Source organism: Physeter macrocephalus, chromosome 2 (genome assembly GCF_002837175.3).
Source record: "Physeter macrocephalus isolate SW-GA chromosome 2, ASM283717v5, whole genome shotgun sequence".
Lineage (NCBI taxonomy): Eukaryota > Metazoa > Chordata > Mammalia > Artiodactyla > Physeteridae > Physeter > Physeter macrocephalus.
This window is the reverse complement of record NC_041215.1, coordinates 29,264,998-29,282,652: the sequence shown is the minus strand read 5'-3', so window position 1 is coordinate 29,282,652 and position 17,655 is coordinate 29,264,998. Positions and strand designations below refer to the sequence as shown.

The window sequence follows — 17,655 nt, the reverse complement described above, 5'->3', positions numbered from 1 at the left end:
ACCTAACCTTACACCTAAAGCAATTAGAGAAAGAAGAACAAAAAAACCCAGAAGTTAGTAGAAGGAAAGAAATCATAAAGACCAGATCAGAAATAAATGAAAAAGAAATGAAGAAACAATAGCGAAGATCAATAAAACTAAAAGCTGGTTCTTTGAGAAGATAGTTGACAAACCATTAGCCAGACTCATCAAGAAAAAAAGGGAGAAGACTCAAATCAATAGAATTAGAAATGAAAAAGGAGAAGTAACAGCTGACAATGCAGAAATACAAAGGATCATGAGAAATTACTACAAGCAACTATATCCTAATATAATGGACATCCTGGAAGAAATAGACAAATTCTTAGAAAAGCACCACCTTCCCAGACTGAACCAGGAAGAAATAGGAAATATAAACAGACCAGTCACAAGCACTGAAATTAAGACTGTGATTAAAAATCTTCCAACAAACAAAAGCCCAGGACCAGATGGCTTCACAGGTGAATTCTATCAAATAGTTAGAGACGAGCTAACACCTATCCTTCTCAAACTCTTCCAAAATATAGCAGAGGGAGGAACACTCTCAAACTCATTCTATGAGGCCACCATACCCTGATACCATAATCAAAGATGTCACAAAGAAAGAAAACTACAGGCCAATGTCACTGATGAACATAGTTCCAAAAATTCTCAACAAAATGCTAGCAAACAGAATACAATGGCACATTAAAAGAATCATACAGCATGATCAAGTGGGGTTTACCCCAGGAATGCAGGGGTTCTTCAATATATGCAAACTCTCAATGTGATAAACCATATTAACAAATTGAAGGAGAAAAACCATATGATCCTCTCAATAGAGGCAGAAAAACCTTTGGACAAAATTCAACACCCATTTATGATAAAACCCTCCAGAAAGTAGGCATAGAGGGAGCTTACCTCAACATAATAAAGGCCATATATGACAAATCCACAGCCAACATCGTTCTCAATGGTGAAAAAGGTCTGGAGCACAGGTCTGGAGCCTGTGCTCCGCGGCGGGAGAGGCCATGGCAGTGAGAGGCCCGCGTACTGCAAAAAAAAAAAAAAAAAAAGAAGTGTTGCTGGGAAAACTGGACAGCTACATGTAAAAGAATGAAATTAGAACACTCCCTAACACCATATACAAAAAAAACTCCAGATGGATTAAAGACCTAAATGTAAGGCCAGTCACTATAATACTCTTACAGGAAAACATAGGCAGAACACTCTATGACATAAATCACAGCAAGATTGTTTTTGACCCACCTCCTAGAGAAATGAAAATAAAAACAAAAATAAACCAATGGGACCTAATGAAACTTACAAGCTTTTTGCACAGCAAAGGAAAGCATAAACAAAACGAAAAGACCACCCTCAGAATGAGAGAAGATATTTGCAAATGAAGCAACTGACAAAGGATTAATCTCCAAAATTTATAAAAAGCTCATGCAGCTCAATATCAAAAAAACAAACAACCCAATCCAAAAATGGGCAGAAGACCTGCATAGACATTTCTCCCAAGAAGATATACAGATCGCCAACAAACACATGAAAGGATGCTCAGCGTCATTAATCATTAGAGAAATGCAAATCAAAACTAAAATGAGGTCTCACCTCACAACAGTCAGAATGGCCATCATCAAAAAATCTACAAACAATAAATGCTGCAGAGGGTGTGGAGAAAAAGGAACCCTGTTGCACTGTTGGTGGGAATGTAAATTGATACAGCCACTATGGAGAACAGTATGGAGGTTCCTTAAAAAACTAAAAATAGAGCTACCATATGACCCAGCAATCCCACTACTGGGCATATACCCTGAGAAAACCATAATTCAAAAAGAGTCATGTACCACAGTGTTGATTGCAGCTCTATTTACAATAGCCACGATGTGGAAGTAACCTAAGTGTCCATCGACAGATGAATGGATAAAGAAGATGTGGGGCTTCCCTGGTGGCGCAGTGGTTGAGAGGAGTGAGTAAGTCAGAATGAGAAAAATAAAATACCATAGGCTAACACATATATATGGAATGTAAAAAAATAAAATAAAATAAACATTCTGAGGAACCTATGGGCAGGACAGGAATAAAGATGCAGATGTAGGGAATGGACTTGAGGACACAGGGAGGGGGAAGGGTCAGCTGGGATGAAGTGAGAGAGTGGCATGGACATATGTACACTACCAAATGTAAAATAGATAGCTAGTGGGAAGCAGCCGCATAGCACAGAGAGATCAGCTCGGTGCTTTGTGACCACCTAGAGGGGGTGGGATAGGGAGGGTGGGAGGGAGGAGATATGGGATATATGTATATGTATAGCTGATTCACTTTCTTATAAAGCAGAAACTAACACAGCATCATAAAGCAATTATACGCCAATAAAGATGTTAAAAAAAAAAGGCCTGCTTAACCAATTAAACTTTGATTCAAAAAGAGTTAACCTTATTTAATGAAACAAATATGAATATGTAGAGCTCCCACAATGAGCTAGGCACGTACCTGTCTGGGTACGTAGGCACAGTGAAAACTTGATAGTGAATAAGACCTACATAGAAATTTTACAATCTGTAAAGCAACTATACATATCATCATAAGGTAGCTATTAGAAGTGCCATAGTAAAGGTTTAAATAAAATACTTAGAGATTCAAAGGAAATATCCCAAGATAAATTGTTAGGTGGGATAATGGTAAGTTATGAAAATAGTCTGTATAATACTTTCCCATTTCAAAAAAAGTATTCATAGAAAAAGAATTTAGGGCAACAGGTAACAATTTGGGAGGCTGAACATAATGGTGTGAATGAGGGCTTTGGAGCCAGACAGACTGCATGGATTTGAATCCCAGCTTGCCGTCTTACTAAGGCTGGAAACTTGGTTGAGTGACTTAACCTTTCTTTGCTTTTATACCTCACCTGTAAAATGGACATAATTGCACTTACCTGTTAGGGTTATTGTGAGAGTTAAAAGGACAGCTCATAGATAGCCTCAAATGTTATTTGTGTTAAACATATACAAAGGAAAGTTCACTTTGGTTTAGAGGGGTGAGTGAATACCTAGAGTGATTGTACTTGCAAAGTTCTAGGTTTTAGGAATCAGGAGCCAGGTGGATCAAACTTCTTAGAATCTAGCCAAGAGGTTATTCTTTATTTTCTTAGCTCGCTTTCTTCTGCTTCCCACTGCAGCTTTCTCACAATAGCTCCCATGATTGCAACAAGGGCAGACTGGGTCAAGGCAGGGGTGGGACACAACTCGGGCCCTGGTGACAGTGGGTCAGGTCTGGTTTCTGTGCTTGGTGTATGTGTGAGTGAGGGGTTGGTGGTCTGTTTTTTTGTAAGATACTTTTGTGCAGAAATTCACATATATCAGCATTAAGCATCAAAAGAGGTCATTTTATTCCCCTGTGGAGATTGTCCTCACGAGCAAGTCACATTTTATTGAGAACAATATAACATTTTCAGTTAGAATATGTTGATTTTCTGTAAAGTATAAATTTATTTATTTTCTGTAAAGCGTAAAAATTTCTACCTAAATCTCCAAACCCATCGGTTACTTGGGCTTGGAGATTTGGGTAGAAGAAACAGAAACCTGGATTTTGATCTTCCAGTTTCTAGTAGAAGTGTCTCAGATAACCCGTCCTGCTTTTTTCACTGATGTGGGGCTAGCTGTTTTTACTATTATTCTAACCTTTTAGTCTCTTAGGTCACTAATTCTGTCCTAGTAAATATAGATTTAGCACTTCATTTTTTATTATATCATTCATATAAAAATGCTTTTTTAATGTCTTCTTATTCAGTAAATAATTTAAATAAATATATAAGCTTGTCAATTCATTATTTGGCCTTTAAAATGAATTAGTATTGAAATCAGGAAAATTGTATAGTCATTTATTAGACACATTGATTTCTTTTTTCTTATCTCTTGCAGGATTTCTGGTAGGTCCTGTTTTAGGACGAGATGCAATATTGTTGAAACGTCAATCTGCTTTGGTTCAGGCAGTTGGCTTTTCAGCTGAGAAGCCATTTCTTCTTCCTCTTTTTAAAATTTTTTTGCTGACTTACTGAACTTATGAAACCATGGCGGAAGGAGAGACACAGTCACCTGGGCCCAAAAAGTGTGGTCCCTATATCTCATCTGTCACTAGCCGAAGTGTGAACTTGATGATTCGAGGAGTAGTGCTGTTTTTTATTGGAGTATTTCTTGCATTAGTGTTAAATTTACTTCAGATTCAGAGAAATGTGACGCTCTTTCCACCTGATGTGATTGCAAGCATCTTTTCTTCAGCATGGTGGGTACCGCCGTGCTGTGGCACAGCTTCAGGTACGTGAAGGCCATGTCTGTAACGCTTAGAAAGGAATTAGGATAAATGAGTGTCAATATTGTCTGGGCAATACTTTTAAAAAATCAGCTTTATTGAGGTGTAATTTAAATAGAGTGCAATAGACCTGTTTTAAAGGAACAGTTTGATGAGTTTAGACAAATACATACAAGTCATGTAACTACCACCACAGTCCAGGTATAGAACATTTCTATCACCCCCTAAATTCTCCTTTGCCCTTTTGCAGCCTACCCCCAGCCTCAGGCTGTCACTGGATTATTTTTGCCTGTTCTAGAATGTGATATAAATGGAATCATAGAGTTTGTACTCTTTTGTGTCTGATTTCTATCTGACTGACCCATATGACTTTTAAAAATTCAATCCTAAAAACAATCTTGATTCTCTTAGGGATGAGGCTTTTAACCTCTTAATTTTGTTCTTTTGTCAGTCCATCTCATATAAACTTATTTTAAGTTATTTTCATGATCATCATCACTGTTTGGTTTTAAGGTTTTGACATGTATGTTATCCTCTGGTTTTTGAAGTAGATAAAAACTTGAAAGATGGAGACAATCGACCCTTGAACAACATAAGTTGGAATTTATGTGTGGATGTTTTTCAATAAATACGTACTACACGGTCCAAGGTTGGTTGAATCTGTGGATGTGGAACTGTGGATACAGAGGGCTGACTGTAAAGTTATACTCAGATTTTGATTGTATGGAGGGTTGGTGCCCCTAACCCTCATGCTGTTCAAAGGTTGACTGTAGTTTTATTCAAGTTTAAAGCTTCATGTTGTTATTTTTTAGATTTTTGCATATGCTTCTTTTCTTGGTATCTTGTTTTTAGATATACATTCAGAATAATAGATCCTTAAAGAGATCAGTAAGGTAGATTCTCTTTGCTTAAAATCGTTATTATCCTATTTAGATCTTTTTTTTGGTGGACAGTGTGTATTGGATAAAGTGGAGCATTTCAGAATGCTGTATTGATGATGAGCTTCCATAATGGCTAGCTCTTCAGCTTTTTCTAATGAGACCAATAGATTGATACTATTTTATATATAAAGTAATAGAAGGAAGCCATAATCATGTGGTAGAAGATAATTCTGATTGAGAGAGAAAAGTGCTTTTATGAATGTCCATTTGATGTTTCACACCTAATATACATAACTACCTTGCAATATAATGTAGATCCTCCTTGATTTCCGTCCTAGAGCTAGAGGGCCAACAGTGAGGAGTTAGGTGTGAGACATTTTAAAATGTCCCTGTGAAACTTATTGGACAGTTACATAATCCCATTGCGTGGATTGAAGGGCATTTTCGTGGTAAGGTTTCAGCGTGGTTTATATATTGATGTCTCACTATTACAGTATTCACATTAAAAGAGAACTTGTAAAGGTGATGATTCTTAGTTTCCCCAGAGCTGTTGTTATTCTCTGAGAGAACAAGGCAACATAGTCCAAACAGACAAAGCATCAATTATGTTTTATTATTCTCTGTTGTGTCTACCAGTCCTCATGTATTTTCCTTTCTTTCATTTAAGTTCAGAAGAAAAAAAGTTTTCCCAATGACTTTTTCTACTTCTTTGTTTATTTTCTCCTATGGTAGAGCTGCTGTCTCTCTACTAATAGAAGCTTTTCAGGACTTGGAAGAACATGTCTTTTCAGAATAGACAAAAGGAAGGTCAAGGGAGGGAAATTATTGCTTATTGAATGTCTACTAATGTTCTGGGCACGTCCCTTAAGCCCAGGGATCTGTAGGGCAGCGTTGGGAGTGAGATGTTTGCATTGTGCCTATTTTGGGGGGATGAGGAAACAGATAAGGAGAGGATATCACTGAGTCCAGGGTTCCAGAGCCAAGGACTGGTGTGGCTAGGTGAAACATCACATGCTGGGGAAGGGGTCAGGGGGAGCCACTCATCCTTCCCTCTATTAGGTATCTCTCTTGAACCTTCCAGACTAAGTGCCAGGCTTGGATGGAGTACACTGGCCTGTGCTACACATTCTGGGCTAGGGTAGGAGAACTTGGCTGAGGTTTCATTCTACCTCCATTATGGAGAGGAACAGGGGTTACATCTCTGCCTGTGATATGGGCACTTTTGCCACAAACTCACATTTAGGGAGGAAAACTTGTAATGTTAATGCTACGTTTTGGTCACTTTGTCCCTACTTTCCTACCTTCTCCCAGCCACTAGGCTTGTCACACTTACAAACCTAACCTCATATCATTTCATGTGGAGGATTTGGTTTCTTGCTTAAGTGTTTCTTCTGAAAGCAGTGCATTCTATGAGGTGCCCAGCAAATGAAAGGAGAGAGGCCTTGGGGAATGGAGATTCCAGTTAATGCTGCTGTTGATGTTGGGTAGGTCATGGTGTTTAGTAGGTGGGGGTGAGGATACTAGGTTTGTGGAAGTTGCCAAAGATGGAAAATGGACTCTTGCATAATTGCTGCCCCCCTCCAATTTTAGGGAAAATATTAAGGAAAAAAAGTAAATGCTGTAAGAAACAGTGTGTACAGTTTGCATGTGTATATGGTATGTATATGTTTTTGTGTATATGTGTTGGTGTGCAATTTCAAAGCTCTTATCATCCTAAATCAGAAAAACTGATAATTGTCCTTTGATCTTCCTGTCCAATTAATATTTGTAGACTGAGCAGCTACCTTCTGGAGGATCTCCAGAATCACCACTTTCTACATGTAAACCCAGTGCTGGAAAATTTGCTAGTGGTGCTTCTGGAGGGACAACTAGTAGAGAACTCTGATAAACTCCTTTTGATCCCATTTTCCTTTTCCTGGTTCTCTATTTTTAGTTTAATAATGTTTGGTGTTTCAAGTTGGTTAACTTCTTTATGTGTGCAGTGCATTGGAATTGGAGTTAAGAACCTCTTGAATGTGATTGAGAGCCACAAAGGAATCTCTCTGAAGAATAAATAGGAGAAAAAAGATTGTGTGGATAAAATAACCGGAGAAGTTGACTAACAAATCACGAGTCAAATTAATATCTAATTTAAAAATGAAAACAAACAGATCTTTTCTGTTGAGTCATGCAGTCAGTCAGTCACCCAATTCCTGGAGAGTCTTAGAAGGCTCCTCCCTTTGTCTCTCACTGCCCACATCTGGTTTCCAAGTTTTACATCTCTCCCTTGTCTCTTTCTTGGTCTAGGCCCTCAACCGCTCTGCTTGGAATTTTCAGTCTTTTTTTTTTCTGCCTCTGATTTTGTCCCCCCTGCACCCCAAGTCCCTCCTCTCCTGTCCTGTGTTGTACACTCACTGCTGGAAGAACGATTGGCCCTCTCTCTGGCACAAGTGTGATGGTGTTATTTTCCCAGTGACTGTGGGGCAAGTCTCTGTGATATGGCCCCCGCCAACTTGTATCCTTCTCAGACTCTTTCTGGACCCGAAACTCCCTTTCCGCCTAAGTTTCCAGTTTCCAGATGATACCAGGTATTTTCTGTTGTCTGTGCTTTTCCTCAAATGCTTTCCTTTGATTAGAAAGCCCTTTCCAGACCACTCACCTGCTGAACACTCCTGCCTCAAGGGTCACCTTTTCTGTGAAGCTTTCCTGACACGCTCGCACCCTGCTTCCCCTCGGCACACACCAGGAGAAGACTGGACCCCCGGGCCCTGTCAGTGCTGCCCCTAACACTTTACTTAATTGTTTCTGGGGTCACTTTGGGACGGGGGTCATGTCTTACTCATTTTCCCTTTTTAAATCCCCAGTAAATACCAAGAACTAGACACATTATGGAGGTTTAAGTATTTGTTGGATGAACACATTGCTTATCCTGTCGTAGTTTTCCATGAAAGTATATCTCATTCAGTGGTTGTGCTTTTTCAGCCCCTTTTCCTTGAAAAATGTTTGATTTAATTGTCTCTTTTAGTGCAGCACTGCATTAAAAACATGACCATGAAAAATGATGACTTAATATTGACGTTTTACAAACTTCTCTTGTTTTTGGTCTTGGCACCCTTCAACTAGTCACTGGGAAATAACTGAAATATGTCCCAAGAAATGTGGTTTTTGCATCAGAGAACCATCTGATTAAGCAGGACTGTGTTTGCATATGATTTTACACAGGCGTGATTTTAACGGTCTCTCTTGTTAAAATAAGAAAGTGGAGGAAGAGGACAAGAAGGCCAGACATACTTCTGCTGAGCTCTCAACAGTGCAGCCTCACCGTGCTGTAGATGTTGCTCTCAGACTCTGCCAGGCCTTTATTTAAAGGAAAGAAAGAAGACGTTTAATGCGAAGTGACAGGCTCCCTCGAATTCTCCCTCTCAGTGAGCGTCCAAGAACCATGCATACTCAGTGGATTTGATTTTTATTGGCAAATCCCAAGGTTGGCAGCATGGCAGTTTAAATTGCTTTTTGTGTTTTTGCTTTCTCTCCTCAGTTGTCTCTCATGTGTGAGTCTGACATCACATGCATAAAAATACAGTCAATTTTACTTATTTATATCTTTGCACACACGTCAGTACTCTCTATGTGATAATTCTTTACTTATGGCATCAGCTGCTGAGGAAAATTGACTTGGAATATCTGATCTTAGTTGATTTCCTCAGCAACAAGGCAAAGGGAAGAAAGAAAGAGAGAGAGAGTGAGGGATGACACATGAGCTGCCCGTTTCATGACCCCTTGAGAACAAAAAAGAGGTAATATTCATTTAGATATATTTCAACTGTTAGGCATGCTTGTTGCCACTTTAATTTTGTAGAAATTTGGAAATGCTGTCAGTTAATCTCACAGGATTTTAGAGCAGAACCTTTTAAATAGGAATATAATTTGAAACTTTTAAATTTACTAGTAGCTGTTGGAGCTCTGCATTGCTGAAGTTTGTTGTTAATGTCTTGATGGTCTGTGAACCATCTATCCTCAGCAAAAGCCTAATCAGAAGAGCACTTTCAGTTTTGCGGATTAGAAAATGTCTGCATCATTGCAGCATCTCCACTCCAGATGAAAGGGTGATGGTGTAGCCTGGTTTTCATGCTGTTCCATTGGTCTGCTAGCCTCTGATTTTTGATATTAATTGATTTCTGTTTTTGCTTTAAGATTGAATGCATTGTTTGTGAGATAGAGCTAGCCAGTACCAGGCCAGGCAGGGGCTTCCAACCCCTCAGGCATAGGTTTGGGTACAATAATTTCATGATACATCATAGGTAATACTGGACATTTTAAACATACTTTTCAACTGATGTGACAGTTGTGTTTTTATTACCAAATGGCAGCATAAACATACTTTTTTTAAGAAGATTAGCAAATTAAAGCTGCCCAGCTATTTCCTGTTAAATTTAATCTGTAGAAGTATATTTTCCTTAAAACTTGTTGAAGAATGTTTTGGTTCATGAAATACTCTTTTTTTTTAATGGCTAACTTAGCATTTAAAATCTTCTCCCAGTGAATGAATAAAATGTTGAGGTTTGACAAGTATTTAAGTTAAAAATTGAGTTATTCATACTAATTAATTGCATCATTAGTATTCAAAATGTTCTTTCCAAAATGCAGAAATATACTAAAAAGATTTCTTCTGATCTTTTAACAGTGGATTTAAATTTTAACTGAAAATATATAATTCTGTAGACCATGTTTCCTCTATTGTCCTTTGCAGAATGAGTCTTACAAGTAGATTTCTGTTGCAAGTTTCCCTGCTTTGACAGTCTGACCTAGAGTCTCATTTGAGGGCCAGGTTGGAAGGGAGTTGTCAGGACAAGGCACTAGACACAAGAGACTGAGTGAGACAAGACGCTGGGGGGACAAGGATTGTATGTGTAGCAGGACAGCTATAGCCATCTAACAGAATGTATATGATGAACTTGTACGTGTTTACACTTCAAGATTCTCTTTAGATTTGTGACATTTCGTAGCATGCTTCATGGTTATATAGCTTAGAGAGAACATTGCTTAACTGCCAACTGCTTTGATGCTTTCCAAGTCTCAGAGATATTAGCAGTAGAAAAGTAGCGTGAATCATCTAGTCCAATCTGCTAAATTCTGAATCATACGCTGAAGTAGTGTTTTGCCTATTATAATCTAGAGTACTGTTGTACTCATTTACAATGCTGTCTTTGATGGTGTTATCCTCACTTTTTTTTCTTTTGGAAGGTAAGTTTAAAATATCAACGATTAATGATAAGTAAGTTGAAAAGCTTTTCTAGAGAATCTTTCAAATGCTTATGATGGTTGTTGTGACTCTTAGCTTAAGTTTTGCCTGTATACCATTGGAGATGACTTAATTTTTTCCCTTTTTTTCCCCACAGCCGTGATCGGGTTATTATACCCCTGCATTGACAGGCATCTAGGAGAACCACATAAATTTAAAAGAGAGTGGTCCAGTGTAATGCGGTGTGTAGCCGTCTTTGTTGGTATAAATCATGCCAGCGCTGTATCCTTCCTGCTGTAATGAAATGCGTAATAACAAAGCAGCTTTTGACAAACCAAAGGTTAAACAGTCCCTCGCAACTTCACTGTTGTCAAATTGTGATATGCCCACTTAGTCATAAAAAGAATGCACTCCGCATTGTTGAAGGATCATGGGAGCACCTATGCAATTACAGTGTGGGGTATAGCCTTTCATTTCAATCCCTATTTTTCGATATCACTCAGAACTTTACACACTTAAAAAATTTACGTGGTTTTTTAAAATTAGCTTACTTGATTACCTCCATCTAGTTTTGGTAACTAGCATTGAAACAGATACATTTTCAAAGGAATTTCTTTTCTCTCTTCATTTGAGATTTGTCAGTAAGGACATCTGGTGGCTTCAGGTGCTGGCTGGTTTTTTGTTCTGTTTTGTTTTTAATTTGAAGAATATATATATATGTATATATATATTTTAAAGACTTATTTATTGGTTTTAATCAACACCAACAAACCACATAAATGTTCTTAAAAGTGGCAGAGGCAGAAATAGCCAACTTAGACTGTGGCCAAAAAGAACTTTTTTTTCCTAAGTTACAAATTTTTAAAGTTGGATCATTTTGAGGATTTTGATATTTTAATTTAGTGATTAATGAGTATTTTCATAGTGTCCTGGCTAGAAGGATAAGGTAGCCTCTATTTCCCACCTCTCCTCTGCTTCTACCCCCCAGAAAAAAATGTCTACCCCCAGAACGAAAGTTTTTGCCCTCATAAGGATTTTATCCTGTCATCCTCCCCACTTCCTCCCCGCCCCGCTGACCTCCCAACTTCCCTTTGTAGAAGAGGATCTGGGAAATGCTAGTTCAGTCTTCCCTTTTCTGGAAGAGATGGCTTAGAGGATGGAGGTGGCAGGAGCCTTCCCTTTGGGGAAGAGAAGATGTGTGACTCAGGCTGCCCGAGGTTTCCTCCTGTAACTCTGCGCTGGGCGCAGGGCTGGCAGTTAGCTGGAGAGAGTGTGGGTCACGGGGCAAGGAGATTCCAGCGTCTCTAACAGCATGTATTGAGGTGTTTTGGAGAAGCTGGAGAAGAGGAAACAAGGAAAGAAGCAGGGTCCTAGATTCTGAAAGCACGTCTACCTTTCTGTTCCTAGTTGCACTGGCTCTTGGAGATCTGTGAATTTGGAAGTCCCTCAGTGGCTCTTATTATTTTGTTTTTTACCCTTTTGTCTTAAAGAGTTTCCCAACATGTTTAGTTTGGTGAAATCTTTGAGAATTAGGATTTTATAACAAACAAATCTAGTGGTTAGGAGGACTTTAAAAAAGGTAGACTCGTAGAATATTATATCTAGAAGAAAACTTAGAAATCCCCTAGTTCCACATTTTCTTTATAAAGATAATAAGAGAAGTGAAAGCTAGAGAGGTTTGGTACTTTGCTAAGTCATACATACTGCAAGGCTGCTCCAGAGCTGAGGCCAGACCCTGGAGATCCTGACTCGAGTCTAGGAACATTCCTTCTCCTACCCAGGAGCCCCACAAGTATGTAAATTCGTCTTTGTCTGGTGGATTAGACCTTTCTATCCTAGACAGTTCAGGCATTTTTAAGTTGAGTAATTTAAATAACCTTTTCTGGAATTAAAAAGACTTATATATCTAATTGAAATTCTTTACTTTGGTCATTCTTTTCTTCCTCTCAGTGAAATCCTTAAATATAGCCATCTTAGCTATTCTGTTCATCCTTTAAGCAGAATCCAAAATGTTTACAAAATATACAACACAGACTTAATATTAGGTTACTTAGACTTTAGAAAATCACATTGTACTATTTTTAAGATTGATGGTTTACCTGTACCCTAGAAGCCTCCTTATTTTGCTTTGACTCTTAGCAAAGTTAATTTAGTCAGCAAAGATAGAACCCAGTTAATGTCAAATTCCAGTCTTTACAAGAATGTTTATTGCATAGAGAAATCAGAGTGCACAAGTGTTTCTTTGGAATTTGAGGTATAATACTCACTAAAGAATAAAAGCTTTTTCAGAAAGCATACCATAGACTATAGGTCTCTTGATAAATCAAGCCTAAACAAGGACTGACCAAGAATGGCAGTCTGGGTATTCAGGATACCCGCTGGTTGGGTAGGAGGGGGGAATAGTGGTAAACAGCAGGGTGTTAAAGGAAGTGGAAAATGGTTTTATATGTATTTTTGGAACTTCCCCTCTCTTCTCTGTAGTTGCAGCATGGCCAGTTTGGCAAGATATATAGTATCCTCTGGGGAGCTGGATATAGAGCCAAGATGTGGCCTTTGGGACATAGATAATGCCCTTTTAATGACACTTGAAATTAATTCCTTTAGTGTAATCCTCTAGCAAAGAAATGAGAAAATTGAATTTATAAAGCTTCGTTTTGCCCAGAGATTTTGAAGTAGAAAAGGGCTGTACATTTGTGAATAGGTGCTTAAGTAGGTGACGGAAATAAAACATCATTTGAGCAAACTGTCCTATACCAGAAAGTCTCAGGCACCAAAATAGCTTGGCAGGTTGCAAGATAATGTTCACTTCAAGGCTTTATCCTCAACAAATTAAAACTAGAACAGTTGACATAATAGAAAGGGATAGTGTGTCCTTGGTACTCGTGTTTCTGAACTGCATTATTATAAAATGTGTCTGTCAGTAAATCACATAGAGAATGTGGTACCCTGTTAAATAGCTGTCAGCTCTTCTATTTTCAAGTTCCTGTATGATTCTCAAGGAATTCTAAACCTGTTTGAGAAGTAATATGGGTTTCCTTTTTGGCAGAAGTGTGTTCCTTTAGCAATACTTGTGTTTTGAGGCTTCTAGTTACATTTTTTTGCAAGGAAAGCATTTCTTAAATAATGGATCTGATCTGATAATCGGCAATGTATACACTGCCATTTTTGGGGAGAGATTAGCACGTCAGTGAGATCTATTAGTGAAGTATCATGCCCTCTGTGCGTCTTTAGTACATATCGGAAATAGTTTTAATCCTCCCTAGTCTCGTATATTGTATTAAAAACCTGAATGCACTCTAGACTACGCAGTCTCTTCCCTTCTCAACATTAACATCTTTTATTTTAGAAAAATGAACAGGTGATATTATTTGGTTACAAATTTTAAGATGACTCTTTAACACTGATCTCAGAAAGTGGATTTTGATAACAACATACAGTTGTCTCTCACACTGGCTGCACTATCCATTGGACTGTGGTGGACTTTTGATAGATCTAGGAGTGGTTTTGGCCTTGGAATAGGAATTGCTTTCTTGGCAACTTTGGTCACTCAACTGCTAGTCTATAATGGTGTTTATCAGTAAGTATTCTTTTTGGTGCTTGTTTCCTAAAATCTCAGAATTGAGATTTTTAAAATTGCATTAGCCACTTTAATCTACAGAGTAACTTATTTCCATTGTAATTATCTTAATAAGTGTCATTGTACTTCCTTTGTGAGTTGTTAAAAATATTTCTATTATTCTAGATATACATCTCCAGATTTTCTCTATGTTCGCTCTTGGTTACCATGTATATTTTTTGCTGGAGGCATAACAATGGGAAACATCGGTCGACAGCTGGCAATGGTAAGCTCGTGCTTATTTACTTACCTTTCTGTTACTGAGATGTAAGACAAGTTTTCTCCATACAGCAATAGAATAAGTCATTTGGAAGAATTTAATCACAAGTGTATTAAAAATGGAAAGAACCACTGGATAGAAAAGCTAAAATGTGTTACGGACAGGGTAATATGATTTATCCTCCAATTTTTATTAATTAATTAATTTATTTTACTAATCTATACGTTTCTACTCCATGAAAAAGGGACAGTTTTAAAAGTGAGAAGAAGCGCTGCTTATAACTGTGTTGCTACAATAAATATAAATTAGGACTATCTCCAGCAAATCAAGATGTTTGATCATTTTAGTTAAGAAGGAAAAGAACATGGGGCTTCCCTGGTGGCGCAGTGGTTGAGAATCCGCCTGCCGATGCAGGGGACGCGGGTTCGTGCCCCGGTCCGGGAGGATCCCACATGCCGCGGAGCGGCTGGGCCCGTGAGCCATGGCCGCTGAGCCTGCGCGTCCGGAGCCTGCGCTCCGCAACGGGAGAGGCCACAACAGTGAGAGGCCCGCGTACCGCAAAAAAAAAAAAAAAGAAGGAAAAGGACATTGTTGATAAGCCCAGTCAGAGATGGCAAAGGTCAGGGACTGGCATTCAGATGCCACAGCAGTTTCATGAATAAGTGCTGTCACTTTTACCATTTTAGCCAGCTGAGAGAATTAAGTGGTTTACATTGCTGTCTTTTTGGTAGTCTAGCCACCCAATTATCCTAAATCCATTGGTTTACTTTATTTTGAATTATAGGTAGACATATTAATAGCTGTCCTTTCAAAATACCGTTTTGACCAGAAGCTTTTGCTAATATAGTGGATTTTTTCCTTTCAATTTTAAAGTTATTTGAAAAAATATTATCTGAATTCACAATATTAGTCCTGTCCTTAAGTTCATGACCTTTCCTTTGCTAATATGCCTTAGTGAGCACACAAAGAAATTTATTTTGCTTCCTTTCATATTCTAGGATTGATCTAAATCATGTACTGTTGTCATTGGCTTGTAATGTAGAAATATCATTTTTTCCCTGCTTTTGGCTATGCCCCTTTCAGTTCTAGAATGCGAATTTCTTTTTTCCTTTCGTAATTGTCATTTAATCCTAATAGTTGTATAACTCTCAGATTCTTTGAGGAATAAAGTGGGCATATGTTAATAAACTATTAAGTTTAGACCTTTACAGTTTATATGGAAATTGCTATTCAAAATAAACATTAATCTGTTAACCTTTTAATTTTTACAGTATGAATGTAAAGTTATCGCAGAAAAATTTCATCAAGAATGAAGAAGGCAAAAACATATCTTTTGTACAGAAAAGCAAGACGAAAAGGGCATGTAAATGATAGCTATACCAACACTACTTCGGACTATAAAATTGCCAGGACGCAGTTTTTCCCTTAATTGGTGTGTGTATATATATACACACATATACATATATATACACGCATACATATGTTACTGCAATCTGTGATTGCTTCATCTGTAAATCAAGTACAAACCTTTATGTATTTGACTTAAATAACTGTAAAATATATATGCAATACATTAAAAAACATGTTGATTAATAGATGAAATTTTTAAATTAATTTTTTAGACATACCATATATTGTATCACAATGTTGATGTGCCAAAATATTCAGTTATCGTCATGCAGAGTATAAGAATGCTTTGAACAATTTATAAACTACTGAAATAAAATATGAGGAAAGCCAAAAAAAAAAAAAAAGCAAATGGAAAGTGGTATATTCTCTTTTGCTTACTGTTGTGCCTTTTTATTTTTCTAATATATAGCAGTACGAGTTATGGCTGCCCTAATGTGTGGTTAGTTTCTATTTTAATGTTGTCTCAGAGAGCTTTGGGTGTTTTAATATATGATGAGAAAGAACTTCCAGGGAACATTTTCATACCTGCATTACTGGAGAGAGTCCAAAGAGTAATTTTTGTTTTAACAGATTTTACTGGAGGTGAAAGTGATCATCAGGAGAGTTTATCAGCATCAAATTGTTTTGAGTCTAAATCTGGAAGAATACATAGAATTAAAAGTAAGGACCATTGAAAAATTTAACTAGAGTAAATATGTTTTACAATTACAAAATGACCTTCTGGAGTGCCACAAAGTGTTAAGTGATATTAACTGTCATTTGCAGTACAGTATTCCACTGCTTTTGCACATGGAACACATAAGAAGTCCTGAACAGGTCAAAATGAAGTTTCTAATGATCTTGGGTTCTATAATCTGTTGGGTTCTGTAAAGCGAACCATTTGAGCTGGGCTGCTTCATATGATTGATTGATTGTCAGTGGATTGCATCCGAGGAGTGGATGGGCACATAATTTCTTATGTATCCATGTGCCCATTAATGAACAGTTCAAGAATGTGTTGTTTAAGAATGTATTGGGATGGCATATTGTGCATGGTAAAGATCCTGGTAACAGTTGTGTGCATATTTTTCCAACAACTAGAGCCTTTTGAGTGTGATTTAAACATAGTCTTAGTTAACCTTTTCCCCCAGTTTTTATTTTTGAAACTGATGGCAATTGTCTGATACACAAGGGTGAAATCTGCTTACTCTGGAGGGGTGTGTATGTGTGTGTGTGTAGGATTGAGTGAGGGAGAGTGTGTGTGTGTGTGTGTGTGCGCGCGCACATGCTCTCTTAATATGTCAACTAGATATTTTTCCAGTTTTGATTTTAAAACCATTTCTGTCAGACTGAGATCTTGTCTGCCAAACTTTAATCTGCTCTTATGTTTTAAGGCTGAAAGTGTGAAAATCCTAAGAGGATTTCCTATTGAATATATGTACACAATCTTAACTATAGTGGTGGTAAACATACTACTGTAATTTATTATTCTATCTTCCATATAATGTTATTCATTTAGAACAAATAAGGTATATTTTTAGGATCAACTTTGTAAGCACTATAAATCTTTAATAAGTTATAAGGTCTATGATGTGTTTACTTTGAAATTTGCTGTTTAAAGCAAGATGTATTAAATATATAATTTTCATCTTGATTAAGAGTCTTTTTTCCATCCTTGTGGTTAATCTCAGAATTATATTACTGAGGATTAATTTATTAAAATTAACATGGGTGTTGAATTTATTCAGAAATAATGAAGGAAACTAAGTGTAGTGTTACAGGAATTGAATGATTATCACTTTGAGTTTTTAAATTATTTGCATATCACCTAGAAAACAAGAAAAGATATTTATGACAAAAATAAAATTGTTTTGATATTTTGATAAGTGTATAAATATATTACATCTTTTTTTTTTTGCAGTGTAAGTGGTAAACATCGTGTGTGTGTGTGTGTGTGTGTGTGTATGTGTGTGTGTGTGTGTGTGTGTGTGTGTGTGTGTGTGTGTGTGTGTGGGTGTGT

At 37.5% G+C, this 17,655-nt stretch overlaps 1 protein-coding gene across 11 annotated transcripts in view; it reads left to right on the top strand.

Moving 5' to 3' along the window:
* INSIG2 (insulin induced gene 2) overlaps nt 1-17,655 on the top strand; it is a 32,017-nt gene that overhangs the window by 9,094 nt on the left and 5,268 nt on the right. For 3 of the 11 annotated variants that reach the window (XM_024115030.3, XM_007100941.4, XM_055087222.1), the window contains exons 2-6: nt 3,921-4,313; nt 10,568-10,692; nt 13,821-13,987; nt 14,153-14,252; nt 16,227-16,316. In XM_024115030.3, the coding sequence (XP_023970798.1) occupies nt 4,070-4,313; nt 10,568-10,692; nt 13,821-13,987; nt 14,153-14,252; nt 16,227-16,316 (726 nt within the window). In that variant the 5' untranslated portion in view covers nt 3,921-4,069. The other 8 variants (XM_028501112.2, XM_028501104.2, XM_055087229.1 and 5 more) reach the window with 8 other exon arrangements.